Below are 20,371 nucleotides of genomic sequence, written 5' to 3'. Positions count from 1 at the left end.
ACCAGACCCCAACCGTGGCTAGCATACTGGGCAGAAACTCCAAGATTTTATTTTAATTTTGTAAGACTATGAGGAAAGGATACCTCGCTCCAGAAGTAATTTCATGAAAAATAAGGATGTGGTAGATTGGATGCTAGGTTTTAGGGATGAGAGGAGTGGGGGCTGTTGGAAATGAAGGATTTATTCTTGGAAAGGTGGTTTTTGAGCTTGAAGTTGACAGAGAAGTTTGAGATTCCACGGGGGAGGCCTTTAGGTGTATGCAGGTGTGGGAATTTGCAGGGAAGGTTTTCCCAACATTTCCAGTGACACCGCCTTCCTCGTTGTTGGAGGGGGTTCTCTCGGTGATGGGGTTGGGGGTGGGATAGGGTCATCTTGGCGATTTATCGGAGGATTCTGTAGGAGGATACAACACCATTGGAGGGGGTTAAGGCCAAGTGGGAAGAAGAGTTGGGGGTGGTGCTGGATGAGGGGTTGTGGGTGAGGTGTTGCGGAGGGGGAATGCCTCGACTTTGTGTGCGAGCTGGAGCGAGTACATTTAAAGGTGGTGCACAAGATCAAAGATGAGCCGGTTGTTTGAGGGGGCGGAGGACACTTGCGAGCGGTGTGGGAGAGGTCCGGCCAACCAGGTACATACGTTCTGGTCCTGCCTAAAGTTCGAAAGATTTTGGAGGTCTTTTTCAGCATCATGTCGGCGATCTTGCACTTGAACTTGGAGCCTGGTCGCCTAGGGGCAATATTTGGGACATCGGGCTTGCCGGAGACAGAGGCAGATGTTTTAGCCTTCGCCTCGCTGATTGCTCACAGGTGGGTCCTGTTGGGGTGAGGTCAGCTTCTCTGTCTTGTGCCCTGTGACTTGATGGAGTTCCTGTATCTTGAGAAGATTAAGTTTCCTTGAGGGGGTGATTGAGGGGTTCCATAAGAGATGGAGTCTGTTTATTCTTCACTTGAAAGTTGGTTACCATCAACTGCTGAGGGGACGTTCAGGAGGGGGTTGCGACGGGCAGGGTTTCTCTTCAAATTATATGGGGGTTGGTTGGTGGGGGACGTTCTTTTGTTATTTTTTTCATTGTGGGATATTTTCCTTTATGTACAAAAAGTTAAAATGTTAAAAAACAATATTTTTTAAAATAGAACTCGCCCCCCACAACCTCACGCTGAATAGCCACCCCCTCCATCAGGGAACAGGACCGGAGCAGTGCCACCGCGCAGTGTCCAGGCATGACCCTCTCACACTTGACCAACGCACTCATCTGAACTCCTCGAGCATGTTCTGCTCACCAGATACACGCATTGGGAGACCTGACATTATTCTCGTTGATGTGCCGCCACGCAGCCGTGAATGGATTATATAACGGCGGTGGGGGGGTTGAGGGTGAGTGTGGACTATCAAACATAGAGGTCTGATAATCAGATTTAAATGTATTCTTATGGGGATCTGGACATTGAATGTTGGAATTTCCATGAAGTCATGGAAAGGGGAACAACTTTGACAGGAAACCCCACTCACGTAAATCGTGTTTTGGGCCTCTCGTGGGATTTTCCCAAAGGGGCAGAAAATGTGCCGCCCGGTTAATGACGCAGCCAATTGTTTAGGACAGGCAACTCAGTCGCTAATTTGATTGGTTTGGCCTCGGTGGTCTATAAGGTCTGCAGGTTGAGTGCCCAACGTTGAAAAACAATTAAAGACGACGCAGGGAGGACCAAACCTGACCCAGGCAATTTACGCCTTGGCAACCATACTGGAGAGGGTGCATGCCGGGGAGGAGAGGGAGGGGGTTTGGAGACGGTACGTGCCGTGGGGGGATGGGGGGGGTCTGCCTGGCCATGTGCCAGCTGGCAAAAGTCGCAACCATGCAGCCCATGGCACCTGGTTGCAGGGGGGGGTATGGGCAATGATGACATGTCGTCTATACCCGCCCCCCCCACCCCCACCCCCAACCCCCACCCCCTGCAGGCCGTTATGTTTGGTCATCACCTGCACGACAGGATGAGGAGGAGGAGGAGGTGGTGGTGGTGCCACAGCGACGGAGATGCCCGATGAGGCCCCGTGTACCGGCCCTGCTCGTCGTACCAGGAGCTCACGGACCGGGCATGCAGGAGGGGATTCCGGATGAGTCAGGAAACCGTTGCCCATATCTGCCACCTGATGGCACACCTGGCACCACGTGGCACTGGGAGAGGACACCCTCTTCATGGCCATCAAGGTTACGGTCACCCTGAACATTTATGCCATGGGGTCATTCCAGGTGCCGAGTAGGGACTTGTCCGGCATCTCGCAGGCGTTGGTGCACCGGTGCATCTGTGCAGTGACGGACGCCCTATATGCCATTGCGGACCGCTACATCCAGTTCCCTGTGGACCGGGCCAGCCAGGATGCCCAGGCAGTGGGCTTGACTGCCGTGGCCAGAATGCCCATGGTCCAGGTGGCGATCGATGGGATGCACGTCACCGTGCGGCAACCTGCGGATAACAGGGCCGTGTTCACGAATAGGAAGGGGACATATTCCATGAACGTGCAGGTGCTCTGTGACCACCGCATGAGGATCCTGCACGTCTGCGCTCGGTACCCGGGCAGTGTACATGGCTCATCCGTATTGGCGCAACCTTTCATCCCCACCATGTTCGAGGGGTTGGTTGCTGGACGACAGGGATTACCTGTTGCGGTCGTGGCTGATGAAGCCTGTACGGAGGCCACAGACTGACGCAGAGAACCGCTACAACGATGCCCATGCAGCGACCAGGGGTGTGATAGAGAGGTGCTTTGGGCTGCTGAAGATGCGCTTCAGGTGCCTGGATCGCTCTGGAGGGGCCCTCCAGTACCCGTCAGATAGGGTCGGCCGCATCGTTATGGTCTGCTGGGTCCTGCACAACATAGCCCAGCAGAGGGGCGATGTGCTGCAGGCAGGGGAGGGGGAAGGGGAGGAGCAGTAAGACAAGGTGCAGACCTCCCCAGATGAGGAGGATGTGGACAATGGTCAGGGCAGACGGGCTGGACATGGACGGGAGGCTGCCCACCGTTACCGGCTGGGCCAGCGGGCAGGGGACACGCAGATAGCCACAGACTGCACATTACGGCACCAGCCTACCACCCTCACCCCACACACCCAACACCAACCACCCTCACCCCACCCACATGCACACCACCCCTCCATTGCACATCCACCTGCGGCACAACGGGCCGGGCTCACACGGTCGCCAGTGGAAGCGTGTCTATTGGAGGCCATGAAGGGTGATGACAACCCGCTCTGCGATGAGCTCTGGGCTCTACATCGTTGGACAATGTCTGACCCATGGCCACAGTACCACCCTCCACCCGGACCGTCCCTGGTTGCGGCCGTGACACTGCAGCACACGGTCCGGTCGCCTGCCCGGGGGGGGGATGGTGAGGGCGACCCGGGGGCAGGGGGGGCACATTTACATGAGGCCGGTGTTCTATCACCCCTCTCACACCCACTGGCTCTCACCTCACACCACACCTCCGCACGCATCGGACAGAGCACAAAGGCAGCTTCTGTAGGTGTGAAAGTGATTTTAATACACATGCCCTAGCCCCAGAACTAATCTGTGCCCTGCACCTGTGCCACCTTACTCAGTGTCTAATTTTCCTCCCCTACAGGGGCAACCGGAACGGGCCCAGCACCTCTTCCTCCCTCGGGGTGCCCGATGGCCCCCGGGCCTCTACATGGGTTGGGGATGTGAACGGACCAAGCACCCGATGCCCCCCCCAACACCTGGCGCTGCCAGTCCTGGAGGCCCACCCTGGTATCAACAAAGGACTGCAAGTTTGCAGCCATTGAGCTCAGAGAGTTGTCCATCCCCGATGGCCTGCAGAGACTGGCCCATGGCCTGCTGGGACTGGGCCACGGCGTTGAGCACCTCTGCGATCTGCTGCTGGCTCTGGCTCATGGCTGCCTGTGAGAGGGTAGACATGTCCTGGGCCACGGATGCCACCTGCACGGAAAGCCACACACCGTGCATTCCGCGACCCATGTCTGACACCGTCGCACCCATTGCCTCCATTGCGGACGCCACCCCTGCGGTGTCAGCCTGGGTGGTACGCATGACCGGCCCCACTACCAGCTCCTGCACGTGGATGGACTCCTCCACCTTCGTCTGCAGCCGCCGCAAGCCGGCCGTCACCCCCTTCGGCCGTCCCTTGGTCCGTGACTGCATCGGGTCTATGGGTAGGTGTGGTAACTCCAGGAACCCGGGATCCATCTGGGCAGCAGATGGTTGCTTGCGCCGGGCTGCCTTCGAACCGCCCGGCCCCTCGGCTGCTCCTGCCTCCACCTGCTGTACTGGGACGGCTGTGTTGTGCGCACCAGTTAATGTCCCAGATGCCTCATCGCTAAAGTGCCCAACTGAGGTGAGTGTCTCTGCGATGGTGGAGGGTGCAGGAGATAGCAGCAGCATAATGGCGTGCTCCTCATCCGACCCGACATCCGGGGTCCCCTGGAGTGGGGATTCCTGTCCATCCGTCCCCTGTTTGTGGTGCCTGGGCGTCGGTGTCCTGTGTGTTAGTGTCCTGAGCATCAGTGTCATGTGCGTCAGTGTCCTGGGTCGGCTGCGACGGGGGCCTGTTGCTGTGGCTGCCCTCCTCGTCGCTGGGTGTTGCCCGCCGGCGTCACCGCACTTGCACTAGATGTGGGCGGCGACCGCCTGGTGCTCCGGGTCTGTCCCTGGCTCGTGGCCGTCCTGGAACGTCCTGGGGGCGTCGAATGCCTGATGGGGGGCGTTGAATGCATGAAGGGCTGGGTCTGTCCCCCCTTCCCCCATATCCCGCATATGGCTTCAAATGAAGGTACTGTGAAAAGCCCCCAGTCGCCACTTTCAGGCGCCTGTTCGAGGAGGCTGGTACGTGAATTGAACTTGCTACTGGCCTGCCGTGGACTGCTTTCAAAGCCAGCGATTTAGCCCTGTGCTAAACCAGCCCCTCATGGGGGAAGGGGGATATGGCAGATATGGGAAAGGGGGGATATGAGGGAAGGGGGGATATGGCGGAAGGGGGAATATGGGGGAAGGGGGATATGGGGGAAGGGGGGATATGGGGGAAGGGGTGATATGGGGGGAAGGGGTGATATGGGGGGAAGGGGGATATGGGGGAAGGGGAATATGGGGGAAGGGGGATATGGGGGAAAGGGGGATATGGGGAAAGGGGGTATGGGGAAAGGGGGATATGGGGAAAAGGAGCTATGGGGAAGGGGGGGATATGGGGGAAGGGGGATATGGGGGAAGAGGGATGCGGGGAAGGGGATATGGGTAATATGGGGGAAGGTGTATATGGGGATGGGGGATATAGGGGATATGGGGGAAGGGGGGATATGGGGGAAGGGGGGATATGGGGGAAGGGGGGATATGGGGGAAGGGGGGATATGGGGATAGGGGGGATATGGGGAAGGGGGGATATGGGGGAAGGGGGATATGGGGGAAGGGAGGATATGGGGAGGGATATGAGGGAAGGGCGGTTATGAGGGAAGGGGGGATATGGGGGAAGGGGGATAGGGGGAAGGGGAATGTCGTGGGATGGGGATATGTGGGAGGGGGATATGGGGGAAGGGGGATATGGGGTACATGGGGGGAAGGGGAATATGGGGAAAGGGGGATATGGGGAAAGGGGGCTATGGGGAAAAGGAGATATGGGGAAGGGGGGATATGGGGGAAGGAGGATATGGGGGAAGAAGGAAACGGGGAAGGGGGATATGGGTAATATGGGGGAAGGGGGATATAGGGGATATGGGGGAAGTGGGGATATGGGGGAAGGGGGGATATGGGGGAAGGGGGGATATGGGGGAAGGGGGATATGGGGGAAGGGGGATATGGGGGAAGGAGGGATTTGGGGGAAGGGCGGTTATGAGGGAAGGGGGGATATGGGGGAAGGGGGATAGGGGGAAGGGGAATATCGGGGGATGGGAATATGTGGGAAGGGGGATATGGGGGAAGGGGGATATGGGGAAGGGGGATATGGGGGAAGGGGGATATGGGGGAAGGAGGATATGGGGGGATATGGGGGAAGGGGGATATGGGGGACGGGGGGAAAGGGGAGCAGGCAGTGGGGGTTCTCACTTGGCGCTGCGTGGCGGCAGCCATTTTGCCGGATCTCCGGGGGGGGCGTCTTTTGTGCAGTGACGCCATGCAGCATCACTGACGGTGCGCGCGTCTGTGACGGGTGACGATGTCGCAAATGGCTTCACGCCGCTACTAACCCATTCCTGGCCGGAGAATACGCGACGTTTCGCGGGGCCTAATGCCGGAGTGATTCCCGACGTTTTTGACGCCAGGTTCGGGCCATCGCGCCGATTCCTAGAGGATCCCGCCCCAGGTGTTTTGATCACTTGATAATTTAAGAGTGATAACTGTTCTCTGTGGAGAATTCCAACCTACTGAGCGGGATTCTCCCCTACCCGGCGGGGCGGGCCGTACCGGCGCCGAGGAGTGGCGTGAACCACTCTGGCATTGGGCCATCCGGAAGGTGTGGAATCGTCCGGCGGGATTGGCGCCGTGCCAGCCAGCGGGGAAAGGGCATGGCGCCATGCCAACTGGCGCTGCAGGGCCTCCGCCAGCTGGCGCGAGTTGGCGAATGCGCGGGAGCACCAGCGTGTGCTGGCGTCATCCCAGCACATGTGTAAGGGGGGTTCTTCTCCGCGCCGGCCATGGCGGAGGTTGACAGCAGCTGGCGCGGAGGGAAAGAGTGCCCACAAGGCACAGGCCCGCCCGCGGATTGGTGAGCTCCGATCACAGGCCAGGCCACCGTGGGGGCACCCCCCGGGGCCAGATCCCCCCGGGGCCAGATCCCCGCACGCCGCCCTCCCCGGTGATTCTCCGGCCCAGCAGGGGCTTGGAGAATCCCGCCCACGGTCTTTGTCAAAAAGTGTTTGGCTTATGGATGTTGTTCGGAAAGTTGCTAAGGGTTACTTATAGAGTACTGTATCGTTTTGGGGGGTGTTATCAGTGTTGGTAGTTGGCAAGATGTTTACTGTGGGTTTATAAAATGTTAACTGGATTCATAGAATAAACATTGTTTTTGTTTAAAAATACTTTTAATTCTCTGTTGCATCACACCTGTAAAGTGGGCCCTTGTGCTCCCCATAACAAAATCTATTTAAAATTGTGGGTCAGGTGAACTCCATGATACACGTTGGTGTTCTCTAAATCCTGGCCCATAATAAGAGTCTGAGGCAAATACATGAGGGAGAAGTACCCCTTGGATCACAGTAGAACAACTGACCAACCTGTTTAAAAAGACAGCGTCGAACATAACCTGTTTCCAGTTCAGAGGTTTGATATGCATGTACACAATAAATGCAGAATGTGTGGTGAAAAATCACATGTTGCTCGTTTTGGCCTTGGCAACCCTCGTGTTAACAGACCTTACACCAAGAAGAACATAAAGTAGAAAATATAGGAATAATTAGAGGAAATTGTTACGTGAGACATCAAAATGTGTCACCATAAGCAACAGAAGGAGAGGGGAACATGATGGGTGTAGTGCAGAGTCCTCCACAGTAGTGTGCTCCCATCCAATATTCAAGGTGGAAAAGGCTGGGGTGTGGTTTTAACGGAACAGTGAGTTGAATGATGGCGGCTGTATGGGCTGCCGTGGAACCGAGCCATGTTGCATATCCGAGCAAAGAGAGATATTGTATCACCCCACCACAATGAGAATACCTCCATGAGAATCACCTATGCCCACTAACCAGCAACACAGTGTGTTTGTACCTGCAGGTGTCAGCCTGGGTGGGGAGGATGAAACTGATGGATATCGACAAGCATGAGACAGTTCACATACAGGTTAAGGAAGATACACGGGGTAACCTGACACAATACATTAACCAGTGCTCTTATCCAATTCCTCCTCCAACTGAGCACCTTACTGCAATACGGAGGGAGCTGGCGAAGGTGCACAGGGCTTATTACACGCTGCAACAGGACAGCAAGGAAATACATGAAGGTATTAACCAAGTGGATACAACCACTTTGTTGGAGGACCTCTGGAATTAGAGCTTCAACATGCAGAGGCACCCATGGATCAGGTTTATCTCCTGTGCCTTGGTACTGGCCCAGTTGGTAATGCTATTGTATCTGACACACCTCATGTGTAGCCTGAGGAAACGGCGCATGGCTCTAACACTGGCCGAAGCTCTGAATTGCCCCCAAACAAGGAATCTTTAAAGTTTGCGGCCATATGGGGGGGACGGTGAGTGTAGCTTGCTAGTTTAGATAGGAACAATATAGCATATTAGCAATCATTAGCACAACCCCAGCTTGGACTTATCCACTAGCAATATAGTACGGCGCAAGGTGGCACAGGAATGAGGTAAGACCACCAGACCCGGGATTGTTGGGGGAAGGAAAACACAATCTACTGAACACCAGGGAAAAATAATTGCTGTTGTAATTTACTGGTTTAGAAGAAACCAGGGTGTTGGGCAACGATGCGCTGGGCGATTCTACAGCTTAGTTGATAACAGAGAATGGAAGATAATGATAGGTAACAGATAACAAACAAAGGATGAGTGACTGTTACCTGTGAAAAAAAAATGAAAATCGCTTATTGTCACAAGTAGGCTTCAAATGAAGTTACTGTGAAAAGCCCCTAGTCGCCACATTCCGGCGCCTGTTCGGGGAGGCTGGTACGGGAAGGCTGGTGTGTAAATAAATGAGTGATTACAAGCATGGATACGTGTGTCTTTTACCCTATAAATTGCCTGCAATAACCTGTATCCGTGGATCATTGCCTCTCGGTTAAGTGTCCCCAGCATATATTGAATGAACCAGCTTAATTCTACTTTCTCCAGACTCCGTGTCGTAACTGAAATATCCCACAACAAAGGCTTTAAACAATAACAGCATTAAAAGTGGAAGTTCGTGTCATTTCAGTGATTTCTAATTAATTTCTATTTGCAAGCATGTCAACATCAAAGTCTGTGCAGGCCCAGGATATCACTGACAACCACATCCAGATTTCCTTGTTTAACTGTGCATGTACATACACTAACACTATCACAGAGTAATGGTAACACATGCTGACCATCACAGTAACTGCAAATTTTGGGCCGTAACGAATGAAGCGCCAGCAATAAGGAATCCAATGGAATGCACACTCAAAGGTTTGACTATCACTTAATAGGTAATTTGATGGGACGTGACATTCCACAGTGATGTATGCAGTCTTTTGAACCACAGCCAATGAAGTCATATACTGAAACCAAAGAATGCAATTATCATGGAAGATAGAACTCTTGTAATGGTCTCCTGCAGATCTTTGAAATCAGTTGATAATGCTGTTCATTCATTGAAAAATAATGCCAGAATGCACACCCAACAAATCCAGTTCAGTAAGCCAATACCCACTGTGCATGAGAGTTCCCAGCCCTTAATAATCAGTACAAAGAGACCATTTGAGAAAATAAATAGATATGAACTTCCCTCATGAAGTAGCTAATAAAGCTTGCAGCATCAAAGGAGCAGCTAGTAACACTAATCAAATATCAGGCCACACACACAAACACACATCACAGGAAATCAAATGTGCAGGCTGTTAAATATACCCAGCATAACAGAAGTAAAACAACATTTCACATTTTGACTCATAGAATGTGAAAAAAGTATTTAAAATTATTTCCAATTATGCAGCATAGTAGCATTGTGGATAGCACAATTGCTTCACAGCTCCAGGGTCACAGGTTCGATTCCGGCTTGGGTCACTGTCTGTGCGGAGTCTGCACATCCTCCCCGTGTGTGCGTGGGTTTCCTCCGGGTGCTCCGGTTTCCTCCCACAGTCCAAAGATGTGCAGGTTTGGTGGATTGGCCATGATAAATTGCCCTTAGTGTCCAGAATTGCCCTTAGTGTTGGGTGGGGTTACTGGGTTATGGGGATAGGGTGAAGGTGTTGACTTTGGGTAGGGTGGTCTTTCCAAGAGCCGGTGCAGACTCGATGGGTCGAATGGCCTCCTTCTGCACTGTAATTTCTATGATAATCTATGATGAATACAACAAAGGAAAACTTGCAGAGCATAATATTTCACCAAGCATCTTCACCACATCATCAATATAGAGAAACACAGACTGGGATTCTCTGGGTCCGCCAACTAGACACAGGATTCGCGATAGCCCGCAGTCCCGCATTGGGAAAAAAAATCGGGATTCGGCCCAAATGGCAAACAGGTCACCAGCCTCCCACCCACCAGCCTATTAGTCTCAGGAGCTTCCTAGAAAGAACAACTGTGGGGGCTGCCCCTGTACTTTCTAGCAAGCACTTGCGAATAAAGACCCAGATGCATTAAAAAAAACTGCAGTTAGGAAAACTCCTGTTACCCTGAGTCAATGGATCTCTGCAGAGCTATATAAATAAACAATCTGAATCTCCCCTTTGAAACTGCCTCAACCTGTCACTCAAAAAGCTTTCAGCAGGCAACGAACATGAAATTGAATGTAAACAATCCAGTTCAACGCTTTCAGCCTGCTAGGCACATACACAGACTTCAAAGAGCAATGAAATGTTTCAATCACTTTAAATGGATTCCTTAAACTTTCATCTCACAGACCTTTTAACTTGGCATGCTGATAGATGTTTTAAAGAGTTTAGGGGTACAGATGGGATCACTTTCATTTCATTATGATGCATGTGTATTTTTGTGATACTGAGTGAGGTTTGAAAGGGTTTAGGGATTAGAGATGGAATCACTTGAACGTTATCATGAGGTAACTTTATTTTTTACATACCGAGTAACTATTTAATGGGCGCGATTCTCCGCTCCCGCGACTAAGTGCCCACGCCGTCGAGTTTCACAACAGCGCGAAACGGCCCCGATCGCGATCGATTCAGGGCCCGAAAATGGGCTAGGAGCGGGGCCACGAGGAACTCGGTGAGCATGGCACGAAATCAGCGTCGTAGGCGCGCGACGCCCGAATGTCGCGATCCGCACACGGAAGGACCCAGGAGGAGGAGAAGGAGGAAAGATGGCTGAGCCCCGACGAGCCGCACCGAGGTTCCGGGACACGGACCTGGACACCCTCCTCGATGAGGTTGAAAACCGAAGGGCCACCCTCTGGCCAAGACGTGGGCATCGCCAGCGGTTGGCGTGAAGTTGGCAGCGCTGTGAGTGCTGTGGGGCACACCCCCCGGTCCGGGGAGCAGTGTAGGAAGAAGCTGCACGACCTCACTCGGGCTGCCTGGGTAAGTGCCATGAGGGTGCCCCCGGGTCACAACCTCCCCCACCCCCAGGACAAGACAGCTCACAACCAACGTGAGCGTATGAAAACCGGAGGGGGTTCTCCTGTGCTGCACCCCCTAAATGTTCACGAGCAGAGGGCCCTGGACCTCGCTGGGGGATCCGCCACCCGGGAGGTCGCGACATGTCAGGTCGGAGGCGCAGAAGCAAGTGAGACAACCCTGCATGTCCTCACCCCCCCCCCCCAACCCGTCATCGCCCCCCTCACACTCTGGCCACTGCACCCCCGATCCCCTCCCCCCTCACACTCTGGCCACTGCACCCCCGATCCCCTCCCCCCTCACACTCTGGCCACTGCACCCCCGATCCCCTCCCCCCTCACACTCTGGCCACTGCACCATCGATCCTCTCCCCCCTCACACTCTGGCCACTGCACCCTCGATCCCCTCTCCCCTCACACTCTGGCCACTGCACCATCGATCCTCTCCCCCCTCACACTCTGGCCACTGCACCCCCGATCCCCTCCCCCTCACACTCTGACCACTGCACCATCGATCCTCTCCCCCCTCACACTCTGACCACTGCACCATCGATCCTCTCCCCCCTCACACTCTGGCCACTGCACCATCGATCCTCTCCCCCCTCACACTCTGGCCACTGCACCCCCGATCCCCTCCCCCCTCACACTCTGGCCACTGCACCCCCGATCCCCTCCCCCTCACACTCTGGCCACTGCACCCCCGATCCCCTCCCCCTCACACTCTGGCCACTGCACCATCGATCCCCTCCCCCCTCACACTCTGGCCACTGCACCCTCGATCCCCTCTCCCCTCATACTCTGGCCAGTGCACCCCTGATACCCTCCCCCCCCTCACACTCTGGCCACTGCACCCCCGATCCCCTCCCCCCCTCACACACTGCCCCCACCACCATACACCCGGCCCAGCATGTCTAACGAACCCCATATCGTTGTGTTCCCCAGGGCCAGCCGCCGAACGTCCAGGGTCGTCTCGGCCAAGACACAGCCGACCATCTCCAACCTCAAGTGCACCCAGGGACACAAGCCAGAGGGTGGCAGTCGGTCGGACAGGAGGGCCATCCTCTCAGTATGGGACGCTGGACGGGGATGCACAAACGATGGACAGAGACGATACTGAGGGGCACAGGACGGACAGTGACGATGACGCACAGAGAACGCCCACACAGTCCACGGAATCACCTGGAGGGCAACATGACATGGGCCGCATGCACCTTGCGCTGGGCCATGAATGGGACCAGTACACACCAGACTTCCTAACGGACGATGACCTCGAGCTAGCCGCACTGCTGTCTCCCACACCATCCACCATCGCAGAGACACTCACCTCGGTTGGGCAGATAAGTGATGAGGCTCCCGGGTCACGGTCTGGTGTGCACCACACAGCCCAGCCGGTACAGCAGGTGGAGTTTGGAGCAGTCGAGTGGCTGGACAGTCGGAGGGCTGCCCAGGCCCAGCAAACAGCTGCCGCCCAAACGGTTCCCGGGTTCCTGGATGTACTTGACCCACCCGGACAACCAATGCATGTGGACACCCAGGGACTGAATAACGGGATGAGGACCATCTTCCAGGACCTGCACACGCAGTTGGAGGATTCCATTCGCGTCCAGGAGCAGGGAGTGGTGCCGCTCATTGCAGCCACCCAGGCCGACACTGCATGGGTGGCGTCCGCGGTGGAGGCAATGAGTGAAACGTTTTCAGCCATTTGTCAGGTTCTGCAAGGCATTGGGCTTCACGTGCACGCGTCATTCATGGCCCAGGAGAGGGCTGCCCTCTCACAGGTAGCCATGTGCCAGAGCCAACACGACATTGCCGCCGCTCTCCGGGTCCTGGCCGAGTCTCACCACGCCATGGCCCGGTCCCAGCAGGCGATGGCCCAGTCCCAGCAGTCAGTCGCGGAGAGCATAGACCGCCTGGCGCACGTGATGGATGCGAACATTCGGACCCTGGTCGATACCGCTGCAGGCCTCCAGGACTGGCAGCGCCAGGTGTCGGTGGTGCGACGGGGCATGTCTCCATCCCACAGTGAGGCCTGGGGGCCACCAGGCTCCCCGAGGGAGGAGGAGGTTCTGGGGCCCATCCCGGTACCTCCAGCAAGGGACGTCCCAGCACACTCGGCCTGCCCCCGTTCCGTCCCTGGCGCATCTGGTAGGGAGCGGGCAGGATAGGGTGGCACCACGCCATCCAGCACGCCCGCCGAGCAGCCTGGTCCCTCGAAGACGGGTCGCCACAGGAAACGCGTGCCGACGGGGAGCCATGTCGCAGGGCGTGATTCTCAGCAGTCCGCCTCCACTCCTGCTGTACCATCTGGGGAGACACCTAGACGTAGTAGTAGGGCCCGTAAGGCAAAGAAGTTAGGAACATAATAAGTTGGCACGGGTGCAGGGCACAGTTTAGTTGTAGGGGGTAGGGCTTCTGTATGTGAATGTCACAATTAAACTCACTGTTGCACTTAACTTGTAAGACTGTGTGCAATGTCCGGTGCCAGGGGGCTCGTGAGGGTGACCGAGTGGCGCTGTGGTTAACGAGCGGTTCAACGTCGGTGCCGGATGTGCTGTCCCTTTCCCCCCTGCCTCCCAAAATCGGACACCGTAGTCCTCGGCACTCCGGCGCCAGCTACCCCACCCGGGCACGTGATGAAATGCCCGTTACGAAGGCTGTGACCACCGGAGTGCATGGTTCAGCTATAGCCATGACTCAGACCTTGGCTGGCGAATCTGAGCTCACAGCTCATCGCAGAGCGGGCTGTCATCATTCAACATGGCACTGATCACAACCCCTTACACAATCATCAATGTTGTGCAATCCTGTAGTGCCGCAGTGGTAAGGTGATGTGGAATTGGTGCCGTGAACATGGTGCGGGGGGGGGGATGCTGTGTGGTGCCCGTGTGCTGGACTGATGGTGCAAGTGGCATTGTTCAGCGAATCCCTCCCCCACGGTGCGTGAACCGTGCGGCCACCAACGCGTTGCGTGCCCTCTGTCTTCGACGGTGCCGTCTTGCAGCCTCCGGGATGTAACCAGCACCCGGGCAGTGTCTGTGTCCTGCGCCCCTCACCCCACCATGATGCACGCCATCCTCCTCCTCCTCTTCCCCCTCCCCTTCGTTTGCGTTAGCTCCAGTGCCGTCAGGTCATCCCTCCGACTCCTCCACCAGTGCATCTCCCCTCTGCATGGCAATGTTGTGCAGCGCACAGCAGACAACAACTATGCGACCGACCCTGTCGGGCCGGTACTGCAGGGCCCCTCCGGAGCGGTCCAGGCATCTGATTCGCATCTTCAGCAGGCCGAAGACCCACTCCACCACACTAGGCTTTCCATATTGGTCTGAGGCCTCCGTATTGGCGTCATCGGCCATGACCTCAACGGATAGCCCCTGTCGCCCAGCAACCAGCCCCTCAGCCGGGGTGGGGGGGCATCCATCGAACATTGCGGGGGTGAACGACTGTGTCAGAATGTAGGCATCATGCACACACCGGGGTACCTTGCACACCCGTGCATGATCCTCATGTGGGGGTCGCAGACCACCTGAATGTTCATGGAGTAGGCACCCTTCCCTGTTGTCTGCAGGTGGGTGCATGGAGATGTGCACACCATCGATGACACCCTGGACTATCGGTATCCCGGCCACCTTGGCGAATCCACGTGCCCGTGCTTCCTGCTGCGCTCGGCCCTCGGGGAATTTAATGTACCTGTCCGCGATGGCGTACAAGGCGTCGGTCATGGCCCTGATGCACCTGGGGACCGATGCCTGTGAGATCCCGGACAGGTCCCCGCTCGGCGCCTGGAAGGAAACGGTAGTGTAAAAGGTTAGGGCCACCGTCACCTTGACGAAGACTGGTATAGCGTGTCCTCCACCCGTTCCAAGTGGTGCGAAGTGCGCCACGAGGTGGCATATATGCGCGACCGTCTCCCTGCTGAACCGTAGTCTCCTCCTGCATGTGATGTCCGGTAGGGCCTCAAACAACATTCTGTCACAGTACACCCTAGGCCTTGCTGGATGCCTGTGGCACCCTGGCACCACCATCAGTGGCTCCTCCTCCTCCTCCTCCTCCCCCCCAAGCACTTTGATATCAGTGCCCGCATCCTGTGCATTCCTCGCCGTCGGGGGGTCAATGTTCCCCTCGGCATTCCCCTGGACATTCCGGGCCTGAGCGCCTGCGGCCTGTGCGGCGATGATGGGCCACTCCGCGGCCATCCCCTCTGCTGCAGCAGCAGCCGCTGCATCTGCAGCCACTGTGGGCCGTCTGAGTCTTCGCTGCCGGATGGCCACCTGCAGAGCTGCGGCTCCAACCACAGCAGTGAACGTCGCTGCCTGGTTGGCATACATGGTGACTTGCAGGAGGGTGGTGGGGGGCAGAAAAACGACATGTTACACGGAGGTTCTTCCACACCTCGCCAGCCGGGTTGCATGGGATTCCTGTGTGCCCCGGTGGCCTGGTCGCGCTGCAGATACGCAGCCAGCCTAACACCTGGTCACTGTCTGCTTCCAACGGTCAGTTCACACCGTCCTCCTCACCAGTGTGCCAGTCGCCTGTGCCCATCAGCCACACGACAACCTGCGGCCGTGTCCTCGTCACCGTCCTGCCATATCAAGGCGGCTGACATGTGGCATCCGCGGATGGACGACACCCTCCACACTCTCCATCACCCTCTCCCACCTCCACTCCCTCCCACACCCCCCTCCCACCTCCACTTCCTCCCTCACGCCCCTCCCAACTCCACTCCCTCCCTCACCCCCCCAACCTCCACACTCTCCCTCACTCCCCTCCTACCTCCACTCTCTCCCTCACCCCCCTCCCACCTCCACTCCCTCCCTCACCCCCTCCACACTCTCCCTCACTCCCCTCCTACCTCCACTCTCTCCCTCACTCCCCTCCCACCTCCACTCCTTCCCTCACCCCTCCCACCTCCACTCCTTCCCTCCATCCCTCCCCCCTCCACTCCCTCCCTCACCCCCCCCACCTTCACTCCCTCCCTCACCCCCCTCCCACCGCCACACCCTCCCTCACCCCCTCCCACCTCCACACTCTCCCTCGCCCCCCCTCCCACCTCCACTCCCCCCCACACACCTCCACTCCCCCCTCACCCCCCTCCCAACTCCTCACACTCCCTCACCCCCTTCCCACCTCCACTCCCTCTGTCATCCCCCTCCCACCTCCACTCACTCTCTCACCCCCCCCCCCCCCATTGGCCGCAGCGTTCTCGGGGAAGCCGACCCGGTGTGCAGGAGCTCCGGAACAGTCCGCTCACCTCCTCACTGCTCAGCGTCAGCCAGCACGACTGGCTGACGACTTTATTTACCAGGTGTGAACGGCGATGGCGTGAACTGGGGTCATGCCGTCGGGACTTCGGCCCATCCGGGCCGGAGAATAGCGGGCCTAGCGGAGAATCACCATTTTGGCTGTCTCTGCCGATCCTCCGGCCTGCGGCGCACAGAACTCGACAGGGCCGATCTCACCGCTTGGGTGAATAGCGGGAGGGCGTCAGACCAGCGTCGCGTGGAAAAATGGCGCGCCAGGCGATTCTCCCAACCGGCACGGCATTGGAGAATCCCGCCCAATGAGTTTAAAGGCTGCAGATGGGGATAGCAGTTAAAGGAGCTCCATTCCAAGGAAGACCACTGACCTGAGTCTCTCCACCCACCACAAGACCCCCATCTCCCATGAAGGACACCTTCAACGCACCAATGGATGTGAGGGTACTTACCCCCTTGTCACCCCTTGGACTGCGAGGTGTCAAGGGTGTGGCCTGAAGGGGAGGCTACTGAGTGGGGGGGGGGGGCTGCTAATGGAGAAGGAGAAGAGGAGGGAGTGGGAGGGTTGAATGAGGGGCCTGGGTGGCTGAAGGGGGATTTTGAGGGGGAATGGCCTTGCCAGTGATTAGGGTTAGGGGGGATGCCCTGCCAGTAATCTGGATGGCAGGGGAAGGCAGGGGTGGGGGTGGTGGGGGGGGGGGGGGCGGGGGCACGGCAACAGCAGCTTTTTGAGATCGGAACATCCTTTACAAATGACACCCCGATCTCCGAGGTGCAGAACCTGTCAGGGAAGTTAGGTGCCACCCCTCTCAGTCCCAGCATGGACGCCGATTTGCCATGGAATGACACGGGAAACCCGATTCAGGTCAAAATAATTTCCAAGTGCCATGGAATGGCCCATCGGGGTCACTCCTAGTGCCAGCGGGAATCACTCTGGTGTTCCCACTGGCAGGAGCACTTAGTCGCATATCGGGAGAATCAAGGCCACTATGTCACTGAAGGGATTTCAGCTACAGTTGATGGGATTCACAAATACTCAAGGCAGAAGCAAATCATCAGTAGGTGTAAAAGCACCTCTACCCATCAATTGTGCAGACCTCAAGTAAACAGTCTAAATACAAAGCAAATTTGCCATGCCCAGTGACTGTTTTCACTTTATTCTTCCTGGCTGTCTGCCTGAGCCTATCTTAAGCATCAAGGGCTGATGGTTCCTGCATCCCACCCACTAAAGCAAATATAAAAGTAGCTTAAGCTCAACAACGTTTTCCCTGTCTTACAAGCATATGAGGCAGTGAAACACTGGGAAATTCCCGGACCCACAATGCAATGAATAACAACAACTTACAATTAGTGTGGTACTGCAAATCCATTATGAAATGTTTTATTACTGAATCTTGAAGAAGAGAATGCAATTAATCCATACACTGTGATCTTTATGTTGTGTGACTGAATGATTGAATCCTAACCTTGTTGTAATACTGCAATTGGACAGTGTGCCACTGTCCGTCACTCACGCCTCCTGGGATGAAGGGGGTTACCATTGTTGTTGACTCGCCTGTTTTGAAACAAAAAATATAAATTTAGTGAGATGCTTCCGGTCATGTATAAAGCAGTAGACCATTCAGCCTGTCAAGCCTGTTGCACCATTGCTGTATTAGCCATCCTTAGAATTTCTGCTTTGATATTTTTTCCAATAAAAGTTCCCTGACTTTTTTTTCCCCCTCAGTTCGTTTCTTCTGCCTTCCTTGAAGGTGTTTGGTTCCATAGAAATGACTGCTGGCAGACTGTTCAATCACAGTATTCTTCAGAGCTGAGCCTCGTTCTACCTTCAGCATCCACACACATGTACATCAGGAAATATCATGAAGTTAAAAACCCTGTCCAATTTCTCGGCTTTCATCCAGCCCAGGACTGCTAAGCCATCACGGAGACTTCCAATACGTTTTTTCAAGATTTTATTCATTTCTCCAGCTCCTTTTATTAATTCGCCAACGTTACTCACTGTTTGCTTTCTAGTAAATGGAGAGGTGCCTGAACCCAATTGTCGTGCCTACAATTAATAGCTAGTTCTTTAATGGAGAGTCACTATCCAACTGACGATTGGGCATCTGAACTTCTGGTCTCATGGTTTGTAATATTCCAGGAGACACTGTTAGTCACTAACGTATTGGGGTGGGAAAAACAAAAGCAAAACACTTTTGGAAATCTGAAACAGAAAATTCTGCAAAATACTCAGCAGGTCAGGCAGCATCTGTGGAGGCAGAAACAATGAGTTCTGATGAAAGGCCATTGACCCGAAACACTGGCCTGAATTCTCACCAAGTTGGGATGACTCAGGAGCACTTTAAAAATGGCAACCCAGGATTCCTGACCCTCTTCCAAGGGTTTCCAATTTTCACCAGAGCTTTTAAAGAATTCTGGTCGGTGCGGGTAATGAGCCCACACCCTATACTCCTGACCTGGCCGGTACCATTGCAGGGATAGTCATGTCCTAGTCATTCACAATTGTCAAGGAATCGGGCCAGCTTTTCAAAGAGTCATGGTTCACAGCACTCAGAGATGTCAGGAACCATAGTTTGCATGCGTGGAACTTTTAAAATGTCCTCCTCACCCACCTCCATGCCAAGGTATCACCCCAATACTCTATGGCCCCTTGTGCAAAAGTAAGGCTCTCAACCCACTGCTATGGCCTCTCATTCTTTTGTGCCAAGTTATGCCCCCAAATAATCCCTATGGCCTTTCATGCCCCATGCCAAGCATTTCCATGACCACCCAGTGTAGAACTAATAATCCGATAGTGACAGTAGGCTATATAAAAAAGTCATTCAAATAAACTCCCTTTTGCTACTTAAAGTGTCAATTATCCAGATCACTTAAAGTTCAAGTAGCTGAAACTGTAGGCACTTGAAACCCCTTAAATGTTGAGTAAATAAACATTGTCAAATTGACGGCAGAGATCAGAGAGTCAGAGGTGTTAATCACGCAATGTTTTCTCTGGGGCTCAGGTGTTCTTGTGCTCTAGTGAATGTCTGGGTTCTCAGCCAAGAATACTTTATTAGGCTCAGCTGAGATCCCCAGATATCCATTAGCCTGACGAATGTTGCACACCGCCAGCCCCCTCCCCCCCCCCCCCCCCCCCCCCCCCACACCACCTGCCGACAATAAATATCTTCTTTGCAGGCACTTTCATCTGAGGCAGCCAGGCCAAGCCTGCAATCTGCCCGACTCCCACGACCTGCCATCCAGGCAATTAACTCTATTTCTTTCTCCACAGATGCTGTCTGACCTGCTGAAAGTCTCTGGCCTTTTCCGTTTTAGTGTTTAGCTTTCTGTGGGTTTCAGTTGTATAAATCCACTCACTAAAATCAATTTAGGCCATAAGAGCTGGAACTGGTTCAATCTGACTGACACATATAACCTGTATACTTTTCTACTCAACCGTAATTAATAGCGAGGAAGAATAATACATTTTCAGTTACTTACAATAAATGTGAATATATTTTTCCGAGCTATTGCTTATTTCATCCCATAAATGATGTAGTTTGTTTCTTTCTAAAAGCTATCTGACCAGGGCGCATTACGCTGGACATTTGAAGGATCAGAATTATCAACAGGTGACTTACTTTGACCAGAACATCCAGTAGACTCAGATACATAGAACTTCAAACAATCTGCACAAGATAGAAACTTAATATTCACTCTTTAGACTTTTGTGGTTAAGTTTTATTTTTCCAATAACATTTTTTTTCTTTTTTAAATGTTGCCATCAATGCTGATTGCAGTGTATTTTCTTCCAGCAGGAATGCGTGATCATCTAAACCACAAATTTTGCCATAATCACTGGCGCTGTCTTTCTGTGATCAGTCAAGAGGAACAGCAATTCAAGTAGAGTAAACTGCTACAAGAGT

At 54.7% G+C, this 20,371-nt stretch overlaps 1 protein-coding gene across 5 annotated transcripts in view; it reads right to left on the bottom strand.

Annotated features, from left to right (window-relative positions):
* celsr2 (cadherin, EGF LAG seven-pass G-type receptor 2) overlaps nucleotides 1-20,371 on the bottom strand; it is a 430,851-nt gene that overhangs the window by 167,193 nt on the left and 243,287 nt on the right. For all 5 annotated transcript variants that reach the window (XM_072480304.1, XM_072480305.1, XM_072480307.1 and 2 more), the window contains exon 5: nucleotides 17,930-18,018. In XM_072480304.1, the coding sequence (XP_072336405.1) occupies nucleotides 17,930-18,018 (89 nt within the window). The remainder of the gene's footprint in view (nucleotides 1-17,929; nucleotides 18,019-20,371) is intronic.

This window comes from Scyliorhinus torazame, chromosome 17 (genome assembly GCF_047496885.1).
Source record: "Scyliorhinus torazame isolate Kashiwa2021f chromosome 17, sScyTor2.1, whole genome shotgun sequence".
NCBI lineage: Eukaryota > Metazoa > Chordata > Chondrichthyes > Carcharhiniformes > Scyliorhinidae > Scyliorhinus > Scyliorhinus torazame.
Note: the sequence above shows the minus strand (reverse complement) of the source record. Positions and strands in the feature narration are given on the sequence as shown.